The 23,024-nt window shown below is 42.0% G+C and overlaps 1 protein-coding gene across 2 annotated transcripts in view; it reads right to left on the reverse strand.

The window, feature by feature from the left end:
* The window catches only part of LOC126344189 (uncharacterized), a 131,367-nt gene extending 114,012 nt beyond the window's left edge, over positions 1-17,355 (reverse strand). Inside the window, exon 1 of one of the 2 annotated variants that reach the window (XM_050002000.1) lies at positions 17,106-17,355. In XM_050002000.1, the coding sequence (XP_049857957.1) occupies positions 17,106-17,117 (12 nt within the window). In that variant the 5' untranslated portion in view covers positions 17,118-17,355. The remainder of the gene's footprint in view (positions 1-17,105) is intronic. The other variant, XM_050002001.1, reaches the window with a different exon arrangement.
* Positions 17,356-23,024: the final 5,669 nt, after the last annotated feature.

The following is a 23,024-nucleotide window of genomic DNA, read 5'->3' on the forward strand; positions in this document are numbered from 1 at the left end:
AGGAAGCCGCCTAGTAGAATTTTGCACAGAGCACAACTTAATCATAGCTAACACTTGGTTTAAGAATCATGAAAGAAGGTTGTATACATGGAAGAATCCTGGAGATACTAAAAGGTATCAGATAGATTATATAATGGTAAGACAGAGATTTAGGAACCAGGTTTTAAGTTGTAAGACATTTCCAGGGGCAGATGTGGAATCTGACCACAATCTATTGGTTATGACCTGTAGATTAAAACTGAAGAAACTGCAAAAATGTGGGAAATTAAGCAGATGGGACCTGGATAAACTGAAAGAACCAGAGGTTGTACAGAGTTTCAGGGAGAGCATAAGGGAACAATTGACAGGAATAGGGGAAAGAAATACAGTAGAAGAAGAATGGGTAGCTCTGAGGGATGAAGTAGTGAAGGCAGCAGAGGATAAAGTAGGTACAAAGACGAGGGCTGCTAGAAATCCTTGGGTAACAGAAGAAATATTGAATTTAATTGATGAAAGGAGAAAATATAAAAATGCAGTAAATGAAGCAGGCAAAAAGGAATACAAACGTCTCAAAAATGAGATCGACAGGAAGTGCAAAATGGCTAAACTGGGATGGCTAGAGGACAAATGTAAGGATGTAGAAGCTTATCTCACTAGGGGTAAGATAGATACTGCCTACAGGAAAATTAAAGAGACCTTTGGAGAGAAGAGAACCATGTGTATGAATATCAAGAGCTCAGATGGCAACCCAGTTCTAAGCAAAGAAGGGAAGGCAGAAAGGTGGAAGGAGTATATAGAAGGTTTATACAAGGGCGATGTACTTGAGGACAATATTATGGAAATGGAAGAAGATGTAGATGAAGACGAAATGAGAGATACGATACTGCGTGAAGATTTTGACAGAGCACTGAAAGACCTGAGTCGAAACAAGGCCCCCGGAGTAGACAACATTTCATTAGAACTACTGACGGCCTTGGGAGAACCAGTCCTGACAAAACTCTACCATCTGGTGAGCAAGATGTTTGAAACAGGCGAAATACCCTCAGACTTCAAGAAGAATATAATAATTTCAATCCCAAAAAAAAGCAGGTGCTGACAGATGTGAAAATTACCGAACTATCAGTTTAATAAGCCACGGCTGCAAAATACTAACGCGAATTCTTTACAGACGAATGGAAAAACTGGTAGATGCAGACCTGGGGGAGGATCAGTTTGGATTCCGTCGAAATGTTGGAACACGGGAGGCAATACTGACCTTACGACTTATCTTAGAAGAACGATTAAGAACAGGCAAACCTACGTTTCTAGCATTTGTAGACTTAGAGAAAGCTTTTGACAATGTTGACTGGGTGTTAAAATTACGAACAACTTCAGTTGGAAGGACCACATAGATAATATTGTCGGGAAGGCGAGCCAAAGGTTGCGTTTCATTGGCAGGACACTTAGAAGATGCAACAAGTCCACTAAAGAGACAGCTTACACTACACTCGTTCGTCCTCTGTTAGAATATTGCTGCGCGGTGTGGGATCCTTACCAGGTGGGATTGACGGAGGACATCGAGAGGTTGCAAAGAAGGGCAGCTCGTTTTGTATTATCGCGTTATAGAGGAGAGAGTGTGGCAGATATGATACACGAGTTGGGATGGAAGTCATTACAGCATAGACGTTTTTCGTCGCGGCGAGAGCTTTTTACGAAATTTCAGTCACCAACTTTCTCTTCCGAATGCGAAAATATTTTGTTGAGCCCAACCTACATAGGTAGGAATGATCATCAAAATAAAATAAGAGAAATCAGAGCTCGAACAGAAAGGTTTAGGTGTTCGTTTTTCCCGCTCGCTGTTCGGGAGTGGAATAGTAGAGAGATAGTATGATTGTGGTTCGATGAACCCTCTGCCAAGCACTTAAATGTGAATTGCAGAGTAGTCATGTAGATGTAGATGTAGATGAATACTCTCTTTCAAATTCTAAAGGTGGCAGGGGTAAAATACAGGGAGCGAAAGGCTATTTACAATTTGTACAGAAACCAGATGGCAGTTATTAAAGTCGAGGGGCATGAAAGGGAAGCAGTAGTTGGGAAAGGAGTGAGACAGGGTTGTAGCCTCTCCCCGATGTTATTCAATCTGTATATTGAGCAAGCAGTAAAGGAAACAAAAGAAAAATTTGGAGTAGGTATTAAAATTCATGGAGAAGAAATAAAAACTTTGAGGTTCGCCGATGACATCGTAATTCTGTCAGAGACAGCAAAGGACTTGGAAGAGCAGTTGAATGGAATTGATAGTGTCTTGAAAAGAGGATATAAGATGAACATCAACAAAAGCAAAACTAGGATAATGGAATGTAGTCAAATTAAATCGGGTGATGCTGAGGGAATTAGATTAGGAAATGAGACGCTTAAAGTAGTGAAGGAGTTTTGCTATTTAGGAAGTAAAATAACTGATGATGGTCGAAGTAGGGAGGATATAAAATGGCTGGCAATGGCAAGGAAAGCGTTTCTGAAGAAGAGAAATTTGTAACATCGAATATAGATTTATGTATCAGGAAGTCGTTTCTGAAAGTATTTGTTTGGAGTGTAGCCATGTATGGAAGTGAAACATGGACGATAACTAGTTTGGACAAGAAGAGAATACAAGCTTTTGAAATGTGGTGCTACAGAAGAATGCTGAAGATTAAATGGGTAGATCACATAACTAATGAGGAGGTATTGAATAGGATTGGAGAGAAGAGAAGTTTGTGGCACAACTTGACTAGAAGAAGGGATCGGTTGGTAGGACATGTTTTGAGGCATCAAGGGATCACAAATTTAGCATTGGAGGGCAGCGTGGAGGGTAAAAATCGTAGAGGGAGACCGAGAGATGAGTACACTAAGCAGATTCAGAAGGATGTGGGTTGCAGTAGGTACTGGGAGATGAAGCAGCTTGCACGGGATAGAGTAGCATGGAGAGCTGCATCAAACCAGTCTCAGGACTGAAGACAACAACAACAGTGTATATATATACAGATGGTTCCAAAAATGAAGCTTGTCCCGCCATTCTCAACGTATCTGTGTCATTTTAAGGTGCAATCCTATCATTTTCATGTCGTTTTTTAGGGTCCGAATCCATGTACTCGACGGGCGTCCAGGGCCTTTCTTGTATTCTATCTCAAATACTGTTCGCGTCTTTTGTTATGTTGACAGCAGGTAACATGCCCATTCTAGCGTAGGCGATTCTCTTGAGGCTTATACGCTATGTTTCCTACCTTACATGAGCCTTGAATGTGGTCGTTTCTTACTCTCTCTTTTAGGTTCGCTCCTCCAGACGTCCGTACCATCCTTGTCTGTCCAAAGTGGAGCTTCCCAGTCGCCCAATTTGTGCATGGCCCAATATTCTGAACCGTACGTTAGATTTGGTCTTATCACTCTTTTATATAAATTCATTTGACTTAAGAAGCATTTTTTCGCGTCACATTATTTATTTAGCGTAAGGCTAATAGAGACATATCCCTAAAATTATACTACATATACATATGTAAACATTGACACACTAGACGCTTAATCTTGTCTTTACAACTGAATATCCAGTCCTTCAATCCAGCGCACTGCATCTGGAGATGCTAACAGGAACTTCTCTTTCAGCACCGTGATAGGCTGTAATCCTGCATTTCACTCACAATGTGATGAACAGTGTGGTATGGAGCCGCGCAGTCAGGCAGCTTCTTCCACTTAAAGAGAGTATCCCTGAATCGGCCATGGCCGGTACGGATTCTGTTGAGGTAGTCCAAGCCTTGCGTGGTAGGTCGAATCCTCTTGGAAGTTTAGCACCTGAGAAGATGTTATGCAGGCGCACATCTGTCACTGCTTCCCACCGACCTTTCCATTCTTCAAGGGGTTTGAAATCCTTAGCAACTATGTCAGCAGCATCGCACAGAGTTGGATGGCTTGATTTCAGTCTCTTATGATTTAAAAGTGGCAGGTTGCTATGCACCGGTAGGTTAGAATTCCTGGAGATCTTGTGGAATTCTCTCATAAAGGCAGTACATCTGCGTAGATCAGGGGGCATTATTCCGGTTAACAGTGGAAGCCAATAAACTGGACTAGATTCGCTTCGCGTCACATATAACACCTATTAGTGACTTCCAAGCATCAAGTTGATTTCAAAGAAATATGATAAAAGAAATTGCACTTACAAATGGCAACACGATTATGATGGCGGAATTAATCGGAAAACAGGATGGTCTTCTTTCTGTTCAATATGCCGCCGAAAGCAGTAAGATCATTCTTCTTAAGGAAACTGTTACGACAGAAAGTTTGTATCCACTATATCACAACTGAGTTACAGCAAAAAGTAATTGTATCAGACCTACTGAAGCCAACAGAGAAATTAAAAGAAACACATACGACTTACTCGTTCCTAGTAATACAAAACTGATTGGTATTATTTGTTTAGTAAGCAAATTAATTCCTTCAAACTGTTAGGAGCTCTGGACGTTACTTTAACTGTCTTAGAAAATTTTCGGCAAAACGTATTCAGTGAATAAACCTCGAACTTCGAGGATTTACACCCACTAAGAAAGAAAATATTGCAACGGAAAACGTAGCATTTTCGTTCATATCGAAAATTATATCTACTTGACCTCTCATTCTTTGTTTCTAACATGGGCTAAAGTTATCCGTCAGTTACCATCGCACTTCTACTACGGGACTACAGTTACAGAATATCATCGCATACCTACGTAGCTTAGTAGGATACTAAATAACGAAAGTAAAGTTACCACTTCAATTAACCCAGTGCGGACTCGGAATTAAGAGATGTGGTGAAAGTAAGCAAGAACTGTAACGATAGCGATTTCATCCCGTTAAGGACAAATTGAAATTGTATGTCGGGAGTAAAACAATTAGCAGTTGTCTGTGATTTGAAAAAACAGATACTGTCAAACCGCACGAAACATTTCGCAAGGCCATTTTCCCTAGTCTACTGTGTCGTTGCCATTGTCTCGCTGCTTCTCCTGGCTGCCGCGAGATATTTTTCTTCACAGAGACAATATGCCCACGGCTGATGCAGAACACTATCCAAAGAGAGATTGCAAGCTGTAAGAAAAACACGTGAGGAATGGAGATACAGTAGGCCTACGCCACGGCACAAATCGAAGAGTTCACTGATAAGGGACACGGAAGATATTATTTTATGATGAGTCTTGCATACTAAAAACGGCGCATAGATTCAAAAATCTGTCGGAGTGGTTTCCCCGATATTGCTTTCTTTTGTTTATGAACATTTGTTAGTGACTGCAATGCATCGAGCAATGGTTATAAGGATACATTTTGATAAAGTTAACAAGTATTTGAGCCTCGGCACAGAGTAACAAGTAGCTTAGACTGTGCTTCAGCAGGAGGTCGATTTATTTTAATTTTCATACTTCATAATTAGCTCAGTGGCATATGTTCCTGTGTATGTTAACATATTTTTGAGATGTTGAAAAGCGAGCACGACAGGAGAGAGCAGCGTCATCAGATTTGGAACTACAAGCGAAAACTGCGCCACGCACGTATATAATCATAGCAAACATATCTCTTAGACCTCCGACGTGAGATAAGTAAATTATGTTGTCTATATATGCACAGACCAAGAACTCCAACGAGATCTCTTGAGAATTACAATTACTAGATAATGAGCCACCGTAAAATACAAGTTACTTACTGAGCCGTGGCGACATTGTCTTAGTAGACTGTTCTGTATGGTGCCACTGGCTCAGGTGTAATATCGACTATCGCTCTTGCGGCCCCATTGCAGATATCTATGAGGAAGAGTTGGTATCTGTGGGTTGTGTTCTTAGAAGGTCTTTGCTTGCCGATATATGTGCGGGGTTCGCTGGTCCGAGAGAGGAGGCACGAAGTTTGGGGGTTGGCGGTAGAGGGCGACACGAGGTGATCACGAGGTCCGAGCGGCCGAAGCCAGGAGATGAGCAGGAAGGGCCTGCGCAGAGCGAACACACTGGAGTACTTCACCGGGGTCAGCGTCGACTACAACCAGCAGGCGGACATCCCGTCGGTTGGTTGGCAACATTCATGTCGGACGACCGCTCGTGGCCTGGCTGCCCTTTTCTATCTCGCTTTCATCGGCTCCACTCACAAGGGAACCTCCCCATCGCACCCCACTCAGGTTTAGTTATAAGTTGGCACAGTGGATAGGCCTTGAAAAACTGAACACAGATCAATCGAGAAAACAGGAAGAAGTTGTGTGGAACTATGAAAAAAATAGCAAAAATATACAAACTGAGTAGTCCATGCGCAAGATAGGCAACATCAAGGATAGCGTGAGCTCAGGAGCGTCGTGGTGCTGTGGTTAGCGTTAGCACCTGCCGAACGAGCCGGCACGGTTAACTCAGCGTGTTCGGTCAGAGGGTTAGCTGCCCTCTGTAATTAAAAAAAACCTGAGTTAATTGATCACCGACGAACTGAAACGGGCGTCTTGCGACGTCCGCCACGAGCAGAAGCAACGAACAAACACGAACAAAATGAGATTTAAAAAAAAACCACGAGAGGTTCTTGCTTCAAGTCTTCCCTCGAGTGAAAAGTTTAATTTTTTTTATTTTCAGACAATTATTATCTGTCCGTCCGCCCGTCTCCTAAATTCCAGGACATGTTCAGATTTGCTTGGATATATGCAGGATTTGACGGTCTACACACGGAAAAATTTGAAAAAGTTAAAAACACATGCTTTGACAGAGCACAGGGAAAACTGTGCGACTGTGAAACTGTTGCATTAATTTGTTGCAGTTTATGTGACAAACTCTTCAGGGTGGTCTTAATAACCGACAATCAGTATAACTTTGAAAATATTAACAGCCAACTGTCACCAGGACTTTAGTCAAAATAAGATTGTCAAACGGGACGGGTTGGGATCCAATCGCACCTTGGTTGTGGATTGAAATTAAGAAGTCGGTTGCTTTGAAGCAAGCCTTATCTTCATATTGCTTCCTGATCTGTTTAATCTTTAAGCACAGGTGCACATCTTAACCCCGAACCTTTCGACATACAGCTTTCAAATTAAAAGTTACGTCATCTGTTTTGAGTAATTGAATCGCTCCTGTCTCAATTGTCTTATATAATTTTTATGTGTAGCTGAAAGGCATTTAATAAGAAACTATGTCCAGCGCCATAGTAAACACTGCTATTTGACCCGATAACGGGCGGGATGCAGGTCCGGCCGTCTTGTAGATTTTGCCAAGTTGTTAATTTTGTAAAAAAAAAAAAGTTATGGTTGTATACTGTTGTGTGAAAAGAAAGTTATATTTTTGTGTCCTCCTTTCTACGTTTTCCTTAATTCCAGTAAGTACCACGTCTCACTTACATCGAAATCCTCAGTACATATAGCTCAACATATTTTGAAAATTAGGCTGAGGAACGCATTTTAACTCTTTATGTTACTCCTGTCTGGTGGCCGCAAATAACTTCCTGGTTCTCTTTAGTTCAACGCTTATCGAATGTGACTGGCCGAAATAAAGCCTATCCTCTATGAGAAGAACCATCAGCCGCAACAGGCATGTAACATCCAATTTAAAAAATTTCCCCACAAATTTTTCAGTTTGACGCAATAAATTCGTAAGAAACATGCAGTGAACATACGGAATTGTGGCAGTTTTTACAATACCAATTACTTTGACGAAGACGCTTTCTGACCCTGATTACAGATGCAGATCAGTCACAGGCTGACAGAACATTCTGCGAGAGAGAACTTCGGTGCAGTAGGCCATTTATTTGGCGCTCACCAGCAAAAGAGTAAGTAATGCGTAATGATAAAAAATGGGGTGGGGAGAGTAATTATTCCTATGAAATGATTTTCCAAGACAACGATTGTAGAAAGAAGTATGTGTTCAAAAAGACAGCATCAAAGTCCGTGTGATTTTCACACATAACATAGGTCTGACAACACTATGCTAAACAAAGTGAACAATGATATAAAGAGGGTAAAATGTTAACAGCGATTTCTATGAAAATCAAACAGCTTAATCAATTGAAATCATAATGTATGATTCAGGGAAGTTGGATAGTCTTTCTTTCAGCTCTGAGGAAGTGAACCAAGTTAACTAGCTCCTAATAATCGTTTCTACGTATTAGGTGCGCTGTGCTGCAGTCTTATATCAAAAATAATAGCATTATTCAAAATTTATAATCACTTTCTAGTATATACACCTTATTCATCCTTGCTATCCTTTACAATCAACCTTTCTTCATCCAACAGATACAATCACAAGTCAACACAGCACTATTAAATATGTCCATCACCAGTAACATTTCAACTAAGTGTGTGTGTGTGTGTTGGGGTTTATGGGCGCTCAACATCTAGGTCATCAGCGCCATGACATTAAAAGGAACGAATGTGGACAGACCTAATAAAACTGAAAAACACTCAAAGAAAGCAAGAAAAGAAGGAAAATACTACATAAGAAAGTAAAACCGAAGGAAAGGGAAAACATAGCAACAAGAATGCCACACAAAATTGTCATTGGCTGGCCACTTACATAAAATATGGGCGAGCTTGTCACACAGTGAGCAAATTAAAATCCTCTCCCTAAAATCTTTGTAAAAACATTTGACATGGCACAGAACTTTAAAACGTTAACCACATTCGTCCGAGTGTTGCCTAAAAGAGATGGCAGGTCCGCTGGCAAGTCAGCCGCGGCCCGCTGGTCAGAAAATAAAACACATCCAATAAAACGTGGCGCACAGTGACCTGAACGCCACAAGCACCACAAATTTGAGGGTCCTCTCGCCGGAGCAGGAAGCCATGCGTCATAGGGCTGTGGCCTATTCGAAGCCGAGTGAGGAGAACCTCGTCCCGTCGATGGGGCTGAAAGGAAGTACACGACACACGCGTTGTAGGCTTGACTATACGGAGCTTATTGTCAGTCACTTCCAGCCACTCATCCTCCCACCGACACATAACCCGTGAGCTCAACAGCGAGGTGAGTGCGTGCAAGGGGAGAGCACACCGAGATATTTGTGGGGCGAGACACGCCTCCTTGGCTGCGAGATCTGCCCTTTCAATCCCAGCAATGCCGACATGCCCAGGAACCCAGCAGAAAGCTACAGCCTTCCCCAGTCGCTGTAGTCGGAGGAAGGCATTTCAACTAAGAATGTATCAGACTGCACAGAGGAAAAGACTGTGCCACACGACCAAAGATTGTTTAACGTTACTTGTTCTCTCTCTCTCTCTCTCTCTCTCTCTCTCTCTCTCTCTCTCTGACATGCACATCGATAACATACAAAAACCAAAATGACATCACCACCTTACAATACTAATGGTTTGAATCCCAATCAAGATAAAATAGTTTCATCATACAGCTCTCTTAAAACTTCATTACTCCCTCATAGTTTATGAACTGTATTGTGTATCCCCTAGCCAACTTTAACATCTATCTTCCTTTTCCCCTTAACCACGGAATGTGAAGTACCTCATGCTCCTCGGTCGGCTAAATATGTTATAGTAAAATAGGTTTTAGTTTAATAAATTTAAAAAATGTGATACACGAAAGAATGAATCACATTTCTTGTATTATAATTTCTTGTTTTCCGAAATGGTTAAGCCTGCTCATATTGACAACGCAGAAGTACTAAATTTGGCTCCAATGTTTCTTACGAATTTATTGCGTCAAACTGAAAAATTTGTGGGGAAAAAAAAGAGAGAGAAGGGAGGGAGAGGGTGAAAGAGGGTGAAAGAGGGAGAGAGAGCGAGAGTGAGAGCACATGCCTAGAGACGCCCTAGATGAACTACTTTACGTCGAAACTAGGAGGATTAAGATATTACAAGTAGCTCTGGGCGGCAGCAAATCATGAAAACTGGCTCCTGTAGCCCCTCGGCTGATCATCCGATCACTGCCATCTATACTGAGGTGATAAAAGTCATGGGATAGAGACTGCATAGATACAGAGGACGGTAGTATCGTGTACACAGCGTAGAAAAGGGCAGTGCATTGGCGGAGATAACATTTGTACTCACATGATTCATGTGAAAAGGTTTCCGACGTGATTATGGCCGCACGACGGGAATAAATAGACTTTGAAAGCCGAATGGTAGTTGGAGCTAGACGCATGAGGCATTCCTTTTCCCTAAATGGTTGGGAAATTCAATACTCCGGGAGGCACAGTGTCAAGAGTGTGCCGAGAATATCAAATTTCGGGTATTATCTCTCACCACGGACGACGCAATGGCAGATGGCCTTCACTTAACGACCGACATCAGCGTATTTATGTAGAGTTGTCGGTACTAACGGACTAGCAACACTGCGTGATAGAACCGCAGAAATCAACGCGGGACGTACGGCGACCGTATCCGTTCAGGATAGTGCCGCGAAATCTGGCGTTAGTGGGCTATGGCAGCATACGACCGAAGTAAGTGCCTTTGCTAACAGCACGACATCGCCTGCAGCGCCTCTCCAGGACTCGTGACCATATCGGTTGGACCCTAGACGACTGGAAAACCATGGATTGTCCAGGTGAGTCCTGATTTCAGTTGCTAAGAGTTGACAGTATGGCTCGAGTGTGGTGCAGACCCCACGGAGCCATGGATCCAGGATGTTAACAAGGCATTGTGCAAGCTGGTGGTGGCTCAGTAATGTTGTGGGCTGTATGTACGGGGTATTCAGAAAGTCTCTCCGCAGTGAATATACCGAAATGAAACTCAGTGAAATGCAAGTTTTTTTTTTTCCAGTAGTCCTACATTTGCTCCCCATGAAGTCTCTTCCTTTCTTCTGTCCATGTTGTTCGCGATTTTTTATTTCTTCTGCTTTGAAAGCCTTCCAAATTTAGTATTTTGTTTTTAAAACGGTTTCTTTCTGCTATTTCTGATTCTTTGATGTTGTTTCATTCAAGATATTTTCTTACTTCTGTAATCCATTCTATTGTCGATTTCTTCTTCCATAAATATGGGAGTATTTGTTTTGTTAGTCTATTTCCATCCATTCGGTAGATATGTCCAAAAAGGTTAATCTTCGTTTGGCCATTACTTCAGATATATTCTCTATATTTTTGTAGATCTCCTCATTACTTCTTTTTTCCAACCATCTGCAGTTTTCATTGCACCTATTTTTTTCTACTAACCCTTCTTTCCAGTACCCTAGTTTGTCCATCTTATAGTTCATCGTTAGGCATTCAGATCCATATAATCATTCTGGTCGTACCACTGTGGTGTAGTGTTTTAGTTTTGTTTTTCTAGATATGCATTTCTTGTTGTAAATATTTTTGGTCAAACCATTTTGTTAATTCTTACGTCTATTGCACATTTTTCTGGTCCATTCTGTTGTATAGTTTCTCCAAGACATTGAAATTTATTTACTCGCTCTATTTTACCTATTTGAGTTTCTATGTATTTTGGTGCATTTTTTATATTTGTCATGAATTTTGTTTTTTCAGCTGAAATTTTGAGACCAGTTCTGCTTTGCTAATTTTTCCAGAATGTTTATTTGAGTAACTTCTTCTGTCGGGTTTTCTGAAAGTATTGCGAAATCATCCGCAAAAGCCAAGCAGTTTACCTTAATTCCATTTTTTCCCCTTCCCAGAGTTGTTGGTTCAATTTTGTGATTTTTTAGCTCCGAATTCCAGATGCTTACAATTTTTTCTAGAACACAGTTAAACAGTAAAGGTGATAAACCATCACCTTGTCTAACACCAGTTTTTATTTCTAAAGGCTGAGATACTTCTCCCATAAATTTGGCTTTGGATACTGTACCTATTAGTGTTTCACGAATAATGTTTGCTAGTTTTGATTTAACGCCAAATTCTCTAATGACCTTATCTATCGTTTCTCTGTCTATACAAGTTATTAAGTTATTGAATATTCATTTTTACTTACAAACTTTCACTTTAAATGTTGAAAGTGACCCCCCTGTTGTTGAATACACAATTCAATTCGTCTAATCATGTTTCCAAACAAGTTGTAACATTTCTTCTGTAACAGAAGCAGTGAAAATGGATATTGCAGTTTTCAATTCATAGATTTTGGACGGTTTTTATAGACAGTTGCTTCACTGCACCCCAGAAGAAAAAGTCAGGTGGTGTTCGGTCAAGCGATCGTGGAGGCCAAAGTCTCTATGAAAATAGGTGATCACCAAAAACATCAGCAAGCAGTGACATTGAAACGCGAGCTGTATGCGCGGTTGCACCATATTGTTGAAAATAACCGTTTAATATTTCACTTAACACAAGTTCTCTTATGAATTGGTACAGAATATCATTGCAGTATCGTTGCGCCTTTATTGTTTCGTTGAAAAATATGAGACCCACAATCCGACGTCTAGAAATTGCAATCCAAACTCCTATTTTCATAGAATGAAGTGGTTCCTCACGAAAACACAATGGATTTGCAGTACTCCACATGCGAGAATTTTGCGAGTTAATGTACCCGGATAAATGAAACCACGCCTCATCAGTGAAAAACCTTTCATTAAGAATATCCCTTCCATTTTGTTGAATGAAATTTTTGAACCATTGACAATAATGAAGAGTCTTGCCATGACCAGTACTTTTCACTTCTTGAACGACTGTCACTTTGTATGGGAAAAGTTCTAATTTTTTCCTTAGAGCTGTTACAGCTGTGTGGGGCGTTCCGACACTAACATCGATTTCCTGGGCGAGTTTTCTTACTGACTTTTTCGGACTCAGACATTTTATCGGAGATGTCGAGTAGTTTATCCTCAGGCAAAAAGCTAGGACGAACACTTCTCGGTGCACCTGTCACTGAACCCGTACTTCGAAATTTGCTAGTCAAATCTCGCACAGTATCGCGATGTGGGAGTGTTGTCTCAGTGAAAACTGAATTAAATGTTTGACGTACTGAAACTGCGTATTTACCGCCATGAACACTTGTTCGACTAAAACCATACGTTCTTCAATGGTTAGCATTTTAACTGTATCAAAAACGAAACAAACGAACAAAGGAACTAAACTTAAACGTTCACGTCAATACGTAACGCACACACCAACGATATCACTGACGCTGGCTGAGATAAACGAAACAGTGGAACGTTGGGAGAGTCCACTTGAAGGGAAGTAACCCAGGCTGGCTAACAATCATACGGCACTGCGGAGAGACTTTTTGAACACCCCCTACATGGAATGAATTGGGTCCTTTGATCCAACTGAACCAATCATTGACTGGAAATGGTTAATGGTTACTTTTGGCTTCTTGGAGACCATTTGCAGCTTTTGATTGACTTGATGGCCAAAAAACGATGGAATTTTCATGGATGACAGTGCGCCTTGGCACCAGGCCACAACTCTGAACAGTTCTAACGAACGATATGGTCACCCACTGAATATTTATGTGACATAATCGAGAGGTAAGTTCGTGCAAGAAATCCTGCACCGGCAACACTTCCGCAATTATGGACGGCTATAGGGCTCAATATATCCGTAGCGGATTTCAAATGACTTGTTGAGTCAGTGCCACGTCGAATTGCTGCACAGCGCCGGGAAAAAGGGGATCCGACACAACATTGGGAGGTATCCCGTGACTTTTATCACCTCAGTGTATAGCTCAGCTGCGCAGTAATCCCTGCAGTTTTTGATAAAGATATATTGCGAGTGGTTCGTGTATCACGCTTTACAGTCCAGTTTTTTTATCGTTTTTCTCTAGACCTATCAGCGTAATTTCTAGGTCTGGTCTCTCGCAAACCTTTCGTTTTCACAACGAAGTCGCTAACAGATGACCAGAGAAATTCACTCGATGTGATGGAAAGCCACAACTTCAGCCCACTACACTCATGTCCTATTAGAAATGACTGAAATATCTTAATTTTCTGTCAAGAAACTCTTCTTCAATGTTGATGTATTTGCATCTACTTCACACAGAGCGATTTGAGAAGGAAACTTTAGGGATGGGTTCCTTACATAACAGAAAGAAAAAACCAAAATCTATCGTTTTTCACTTATGAAAGTTAGCATTCACTGTGATTCGAAGATACGTTTACATGTGAGGGTTGTGACATAGACGGTTAGTCTGTCTCGAACGTTTGGCATAAGCAGTAGTAGGTGCTGTATTTAAGTCTAGAAGGAAATTAATTTCGTGAGCAAGCAGATCGTGCGAATGGTCAGCAACGGCTGTAGCAAGACTTATTTCCAGTAGAAGGCGGCCGAACAATCCAATCTACTCTACTGCTGAGCGGTGGAGATAAGATATGTAGCATCACAGACGGTGCGTGAATCGAGATTAGATCGTACGTCTGACCAGGAAGAACGCATCCTAGAGTCTGTCGTAGCAAAACACAGACGTCAGAACATGACAGGAGGCCGTAGCATGTGGCACATATATCATCACATGAAAGATAATTCACGGGTAGCTCAAGTAACATCGTCGCCTTCAAAGTGTGCAGTGTTTCCCCTGCCGATCACTGTCCACTGGAGAACTTTTGCTGATGGTTTATTGTTTGTATTTCAGTCTCGTTTCACTCTAATATAAATCTATGCACTGCTGTGGTCGAAATCACTCCAACGGAAGACATAAAACTTCTTTTTAGTAAAGTTAACTACACGATAGAGGGGCTACTTAATGATCTTTATGTCGCAGTGCCCTGCGCAATTCAACGATCGACAACTCGCGGGTATATAGGAATGAAAGCTACCATGAAAACACACAAACACACAGCATAGCTAACTTAAATCACACAAAAAACTAGGATTTTTTGCAATGAAAAAATCACAAGGAACACACACGACAGTGAACCATCAACTTCACTTAGAATTACATATATAAAAAATGCGACACAATCGACGAGTCAGAAGCGTACAGTGTGACATAGAAGTGAAAATTATAAAAACGAGAAGACAATATAGCACTGAATATTTGCAGTACCAAAGTTATCGCCTGCTTTACTTGAGTTATATGACTAAAGTGTATAATGCAGTTTGCAATTACATCAGTAATAACGAACTGAAAATAAAGAAAGTTTAAATTCAACACAGCGGCTCCTTTTGCACAATATAGAAAAAAAATACAGGGAGCGAAAAGCTATTTACAATTTATACATAAACCAGATGGCAGTTATACGAGGCGAGGGACATGAAAGGAAAGCAGTGGTTGGGAAGGGAGTGAGACACGGTTGTAGTCTATACCCGATGTTATTCAATCTGTATATTGACCAAGCAGTAAAGGAAACAAAAGAAAAATTTGGAGTAGGTATTAAAATCCATGGAGAAGAAATAAAAACTTTGAGGTTCGCCGATGACATTGTGATTCTGTCAGAGACAGCAAGGGGCCTGGAAGAGCAGTTGAACGGAATGGACAGTGTCTTGAAAGGAGGATACAAGATGAAAATCAACAAAAGCAAAACGAGAATAATGGAATGTAGTCGAATTAAGTCGGGTGATGCTGAGGGAAATAGATTAGGAAATGAGACGCTTAAAGTAGTAAAGGAGTTTTGCTATTTGGGGAGCAAAATAACTGATGATGGTCGAAGTAGAGAGGATATAAAATGTAGACTGGCAATGGCAAGGAAAGCGTTTCTGAAGAAGAGAAATTTGTTAACTTCGATTATAGTTTTAAGTGTCAGGAAGTCGTTTCTGAAAGTATTTGTATGGAGTGTAGCCATGTATGGAAGTGAAACATGGACGATAAATAGTTTGGACAAGAAGAGAATAGAAGCTTTCGAAATGTGGTGCTACAGAAGAATGCTGAAGATTAGATGGGTAGATCACATAACTAATGAGGAGGTATTGAATAGGATTGGGGAGAAGAGAAGTTTGTGGCACAACTTGACTAGAAGAAGGTATCGGTTGGTAGGACATGTTTTGAGGCATCAAGGGATCACCAATTTAGTATTGGAGGGCAGCGTGGAGGGTAAAAACCGTAGAGGGAGACCAAGAGATGACTACACTAAGCAGATTCAGAAGGATGTGGGTTGCAGTGGGTTCTGGGAGATGAAGAAGCTTGCACAGGATAGAGTAGCATGGAGAGCTGCATCAAACCAGTCTCAGGACTGAAGACCACAACAACAACAACAGAAAAAAGAATTGGAAAAAAAACAGAAAACGCAGAAAACGAATTATACTTGTTCAATAATTTCAAAACTATCTTAAAAGTGTGTATTTGATAACGTTAAATTTCAATCGCTACCTCTGCAAAGGATTCCAGTTATTACAATAAAAAAAAAAATAATGATAAAACTGGATATCAATCTGTCACTTGAATACAAGCTATCACTTTCAATCTGGAAGTGAATATTTATGTAAAATAGTGAGTGTATTTATTACTCGGAAATCATTTTTACTTTCAATGAAAAACGTACAGAGTAATGGGCGTCACTTGTAACTGACAGCTGAGTTTTTCTACACTCCCATTTCACATTTTAAGAGCTTATAAATGGAAATGAGCAGACATCATTGTGAATAGCAGTATATGTTCGGAAATTAGCCAATTCTGTGCAACAAGGAAAAAATTGAAATAATTTTCTTCAGTTATCCACACAGAATAGCAGTAAACTCTGACTATGGTAGCTATTAAAGTTGCAGGCAACTAATAAATTTGGTGCTATTTCCAGTAATAATGAATAAACTAGACATACAATATTCACGTGTCACACTGTCTCAGCCTCCACCAACAGTTCGCACTAGATTTCACCACTGAAGAAACGGTAAGCATTGGGCGTTGTAATCGATTTACTGTCCGCCCCCGGTAGCTGAGTGGTCAGCGCGACAGACTGTCAATCCCGGGTTCGATTCCCGGCTGGGTCGGAGATTTTCTCCGCTCAGGGACTGGGTGTTGTGTTGTCCTAATCATCATCATTTCATCCCCATCGACGCGCAAGTCGCCGAAGCGGCGTCAAATCGAGACTTGCACCAGGCGAACGGTCTACCCCACGGGAGGCCCTCGTCACACGACATTTCACCGCTTTACTTAGCCGTTGCATAAAATGATCAGAATTAGAGAGAATTCTATAGTTTTTTTACGCAGAAGAGCAGAATATATTTTTAATGCATTTTAATACTTTCGGCCACGCGTTTTCACTAAAAATAACTTCTGTTCGCTCTATAAATCAACGAACTGCATAATCGGTGTTTACAAATAGCCTTTACATGAAATCTTAATGCAGCTATAAACTAGGCTCTACAGTTACTCACTCTTAAGTAGTTAGGACTGTATTTAACTTACCACTTACCTCATCAATCATATCCGCAATATGTAGAATTCAGTAACGCAGCAAACGGGTACTCCGTGGAAGACGTTACAGAGCGCCATACAATTGTGGTTTGCCTTTTGCTGTTTCAGTTTTTTGTGTAAGATCTTACATCTCGACGCTGACAGTTACATTCTTGTTGTTTATTAACGTACCCTCCCATTCCCAACTGGTTCTATACGCGCTGATAGTTACTACCGCGACTCAGAAACGGCGTCAAAGAAACAAACCATACTGAAATCAAAGATAATAATACGAGTAACATGTTTAAGATACTACAATAGCAATTATCGTGAAAGAAAATAATAAACATCACAAGCTAGATATGATGACAGTCATTGAATTTTAAAATCAGAACACCCGGAAAGATCTTTTATCTTAATTTTTGATGGAAAAGAGCAAATTAAGGGTCAGAAAGATTATCAGACTCCAAATAAAGGTTGCTGAACAAGGATTTCCCCTTGACACGGTTCGTACTACAAATATTCTATTAATTCCATCAGTTACAGCTGTGCGTTGTCTTTTATTGCAAATTTTCTTGCAGCTTAGTAATTTGGTTATAGCAGAGCGTGCTTCGTCAATAAAATTGCTTCAAACTTTATTAAATACCATTTTGACCCATAAAGGAAATTAAGGTGGTTGTAGCTTAGATGTAATTGTTACAATGTGATGAATAACCGGAGTACCATTCCCACTGGGTGGTGCACAGGAACAAAACAGGCACGAAACTTTTCAGTTGCGCTTTAATTGGTTCTGGATTATTGGCAATGAAGCACTGGCTCAACTGGACAAAAAAAGACTAGTTCAAACTGTTTACGAAATCAGAAGTGTACGCATTTTGCATTTCGTTTGATGTGTTTTAAGGAAAGTGCGGTAAATCTAAATCGATATGGAGACCAGGGATTCGGATCTCAATCCGTTTCCAATCATACGGTTTTACACGACCCGCGAGTGGAAGGAACCGCTGTAATTTGATTTCATTTTCATTCAAGAGGAATAAAAGGGTTCTCACTTTTCTGTATTCAGCTAAGCTATCACAACATAATGCAATATTTGGAATGCCTCAGGGCTCAATATTGGGTCCACTGCTTTTTCCAATATTTATTAATGATTTACGAGCATGTACAGAAAATGAAAAAGTCACCATGTCTGATGATGACACCACTACTCATATATCAGTTGATAACCATTCATGGAGTATATTTAAGTGAAGTGGTAATAAGGCATTTGCATACGTGGTAAATTAGCTTCAGTCAGCCTAAAAAAAGAAAAATCACTTTCATTTCTCCTGTAAGACTAATGTTACAGACAAAGGAAGTCTAAAAATGGGCGGGCAGGAGCTTTTAAAGGCCGAATCCTCCAAGTTTTTGGGTCTGAATATAAACAGTAAACTGTAGTGGCACTACCATATTCATGATCTGTGCAAAAGATTAAGCCCAGCAACATTTCCTATAAGATTCATATTTGACCATATCTGACAGTAAGTCAGCATACTTTTGCTATTTTTATCCACTTATGGCCTATGGTATAATATTCTGGGGAAGTCAACGACTAGCAAAACGTGTTCTACTCACAGAAGTGAGCTGTAGGAATTATGTACGTAGCCCTTCTAGGCATTCATGCAGAAATCTGTTTAGACACCTTCAAATCTTTATAAAGATTGCTCAATACTTTTTTCTCTAAAGCGCTTAGTTACTAAAATTAACAACTTACTCAAAACCAATAGTTAATATATTTTTAACAAACAGAGGTAGCTTGATATTTACTATGATGAAAAAGAAGGGTATGATGCAGAAAGGAGCTCTGCGCACTGGCACCAAGAGCTTTATTGTCCTTCCAACACATAATTTAACAATCTCGTTGGGAATATGCCCAAGGTAAAAGAAAACTAAGGCAGCTACTTCTAGAAGGTTCTTATTATACCGCAGACTAATTTCTTAGACACAATTCATAATATCTCCTTAGAGTGACTGGATCTATTTTTGTGGTCTATATGATGAATTCATCATTCTTTGTGTATATACAGTGTGACTTAAATTAGGATGTAGATGTTGTCTATAATTAAACTTCCGTGAGCCAGCGTAGATGCAAGGGATTAGGACGCTGCCTAGCCATGCTGAACTTTTTATCGGCGGCATCTACCGTATGCTGCTGAAGTTCAAGACCCGCTGACAGCCGCGCTGGCGGTCCCGAAGGTCAAAGGCAATTCGACAAATACCTGGACGGACGACATGATCGCGGCATTTGAGAAAACAAAACAAGAGATAGCGGACACGGCATTGTTGGCACATCCAGAGCCGAATGCACTGTTGGCTGTAGTAGTCAGACAGCGATAGGTGGTGTTCTTCAGCAACGCGTTGATGTGGCTTGGCAGCCGCTAGGTTTCTTCTTTAAAAAGCTGATCACCTCGTAAAAGAAATGGAGCGCGAACGACCGCGAACTGCTGTGAAACACTTTCGTCCTTACGTCAAGGCTCGTGCCTCCAAAATATTCACAGACCACAGGCTGCTGACATTCACCTAACGGCAAAATAATCTGAATTGCTCACTGAGGCAACACACTCAATCGCTACAATTTGCCAATTCACCACGGACGTTCAACACATTTCCGGGTCCGACAACATCGTGGCAGAGTGTCTCTCTCGCGTCGGCAGTGTCACTACACTGCACTACGCGGCACTCGCAGAAGCACAGAGGTCAGACCTAGAGCTGCAACACCTGTTACAAAATGCACGGACTTCATTGCAACTACAACCCGTAGACATTCCTGGCGCCGGCGTGTAACTGTATTTGCGACTGTCCACGGCCAAGCCACGTCCATACCAGCCTCCGAACTTCCCACGTCAAGGATTCGAATCTCTACACACCCTGAGCCACCCAGGTACGAGATCTACGCTCCGTCTGATTCTAGATCGCTTCGTGTGGCCGGGAACAAAGAAGGACTGTAGAGAGTGGACGAAGTGTTATATCCAGTGCCAACGCAGTAAAATCGGAAGACGCGTACAAGCACCAGTAGGTAATTTCCCCGGCGTCACAGTGCGATTCACACACGTTCACGTTGACGTCTCCGATTGTTGCCGCCTTCAAACGGCCAACGCTACCTGCTCACATCATCGACAGATCCACTCCTTGGCCGGAAGCAGTACCAACAGATAACATAGAACCGTGAATTTACTTTCAAAAGCTTTTCTTAAGAATTTACTTTATTTGCTAGAGATTCATCAAGAACATTAACACATTTAATCACAATATATGAGCGTGAAAGTAGTTGCCAGTGGGTAACTGATGAAAACAAATTAAATTTCTTTCAACAAATAGAAATTTTATTCGTAAAGGCCTTTTTTTCTAAACAGATTTAAAATTATAATCAGAAAGCACCCTCAGAATATCAAGTTACAATTTTATTCAGAGGCAAAAAGAACAAATATTGACAGTATGAGCTTTCAGGCTGAGAACCTTACCACTGCCTTTTGACACGACCGTAGTCACGACCGCTCACAACAACCTCTGAAAGACTACACTGGTGCAAATCTGCAACGCACCAGATTACTTTAAACTGAAAATTTTAATAACTGGCCGGCCGATGTGGCCGAGCGGTTCTAGGCGCTTTAGTCTGGAACGGCGCGACCGCTACGGTTGCAGGTTCGAATCCTGCGTCGGGCATGGATGTGTGTGATGTCCTTAGGTTAGTTAGGTTTAAGTAGTTGTAAATTCTAGGGGACTGATGACCTCAGATTTTAAGTCCCACAGTGCTCAGAGCCATTTGAACCATTTTTTTAATAACTCACACAAGCACATAAACTAAGCAACCCGTAGGAGGGATGGAAAAGGTACAAAACACTAACATTAAAAAAATTACTTGCCACCGGAGGTGCAACTTCATTTAAAAAAAACAAAAACCTCTTACGGTGGAAGGGTGGCAACTTTTTATACTAAAATGACCATTTAAATAAAACCCCATGAAATGCAGTCTTACCTAAAATATACAAACATGCTCTACATTACACATATACCGCCTCTCAAGATGCTAGGCTAGATAAAAACGTATTTTAGGAATTCGGCCGTTACACTTCAAGCAATAAATTAGTTAACACCGAATCCAATAAACCTGACAGAGGCAGCTCTTAATGTACGGCAGACAGACAGACACTAACTGCCTAACAAATGCGGACGAGAGACAGACGAACAAGCTGGGGACGAGAGACTGACCAAGAAAACAAGTAGAGTTTAACAAGTAAATGAAACAACATAACACGAATCACTTAACTTCTAATAAATTGCGATGTCTGGCAAAGACCTGGCGCAGCACCCCCGAAACGCTCTCCCGAACCGTCCGCTGCCAGCCGCTTCAACGGACGCAGGAAGGCGCGCCGATCTCCCGTCTCACGGCGTCGCATCTCGCACCGGCCAGACCGATGTCGTGGATCGACTCCTGTTGCTCTCGCGAAGCCACTAACCCTCGCTATACGGCGCGGCCCACTGGACTGACGTGGCGACCTCACATGCGCCGACGCTCAAGACGGACAAGTCATCTTGTGTCTCAGTGCGCGACCGACTAACCGATCGATCCAACCGCCACTGACCATTGCCTGAACAAACTCGTGCAGACCGGAGGTCTAACAAATACTAGCACTCCGGACGACAGACAGACACTGACTGCCTCACACTGACCCGGCTGACCAACTGACTAGACTCCCCCCTAGCGAGCTCATAGCGCCCCTTAAATGCACGTGAGCAGGCTACCTTTCCTCTTTCCCACCAGAGGGAGACACCAAAGCTGCGATTGCCACAGCGGCGCCACCGCCAGAAACGGAGGGTGACTGCTTCACATTACGCGCTCCGGCACGCTCTTCAAAACAGCAAATTTTACCAAGGCTCAAACATCTCGGCCGAAACCTTGGTGCATGGCTTTATGTCGCATTGGATGTCGCGGTTTGGCGGTCCGCTCTACGCCACCACTGACAGAGGTAGACAATTCGAGTTCGAATTGTTCCCAAAACTGTCAGTGCTTTGCGGCATGAATCTTCTTCGGACAACCAGCTACCACCCAGCAAGCAATGGAATGGTGGAACGATGGGAGCCCTAGTGAGTCATGCGACTGGGTGGACTGAGGCTTCACAAGTCGTCCTACTCGGACTCCGAAACATATACAGACCCGACCAGAGTGGTTCCTCGGTCGAGCTAGTACATGGCGAAACGCTGAGACTGCCCTGTGATTCCGTAGAAGCAGCTCCAAGACAAGAAATGGATCCTTCTACGCTCGTTGGGAATCTCAGAGACCACATCCAGCAGATACGCCCCCCACAGCCATCCAGACACGGCACCGGCCCGCTGTTCGTGCACAAGGACCTCAGTTCGTGCTCTCACGTGACGGTTCTCCAACCGCCCTACACCGGTCAACACCATATTGTCAGTAGAGAAGACCGCACACTGGACATTATCGTGAACGGGAAACGAACCACTATCGACAGAATCCAGTCGGCCTACGTTTTCCACGACCCGACCCCTGCGAACAGAGAACTATTGCCTCATCCACCGCCCGTTCCAGCGCCGACGCGAGCAACCAAAACGACCCCATCACCCGCACTGACTATGCCAGCAGCTCCAGCAACACATCACACCACGAGATCTGGTCGTCATGTGCACTTCCCCGGGGAGGGGTCTGATGTAGCGACCCGCAGCCGCCTACCATGTGTGTTTGCATTAGTGCGCGAGTGTCAAATTTTCGCGCGTGCGTCAGTAGTTCCGTGCCCGCCGCCAGAGGCGCTGGGTTTGTTAGAGCGAAGCGCGGATCATTTATTTCTTATTTTGTTACCTTTTTGAACGTTGATTATTCTAGTTTTTTTATCTCTCTTTCTCTAGGGTGTATTCTTTCATATGTGTTTAGTAACGCTAGCAATGA

Source organism: Schistocerca gregaria, chromosome 1 (genome assembly GCF_023897955.1).
Source record: "Schistocerca gregaria isolate iqSchGreg1 chromosome 1, iqSchGreg1.2, whole genome shotgun sequence".
Lineage (NCBI taxonomy): Eukaryota > Metazoa > Arthropoda > Insecta > Orthoptera > Acrididae > Schistocerca > Schistocerca gregaria.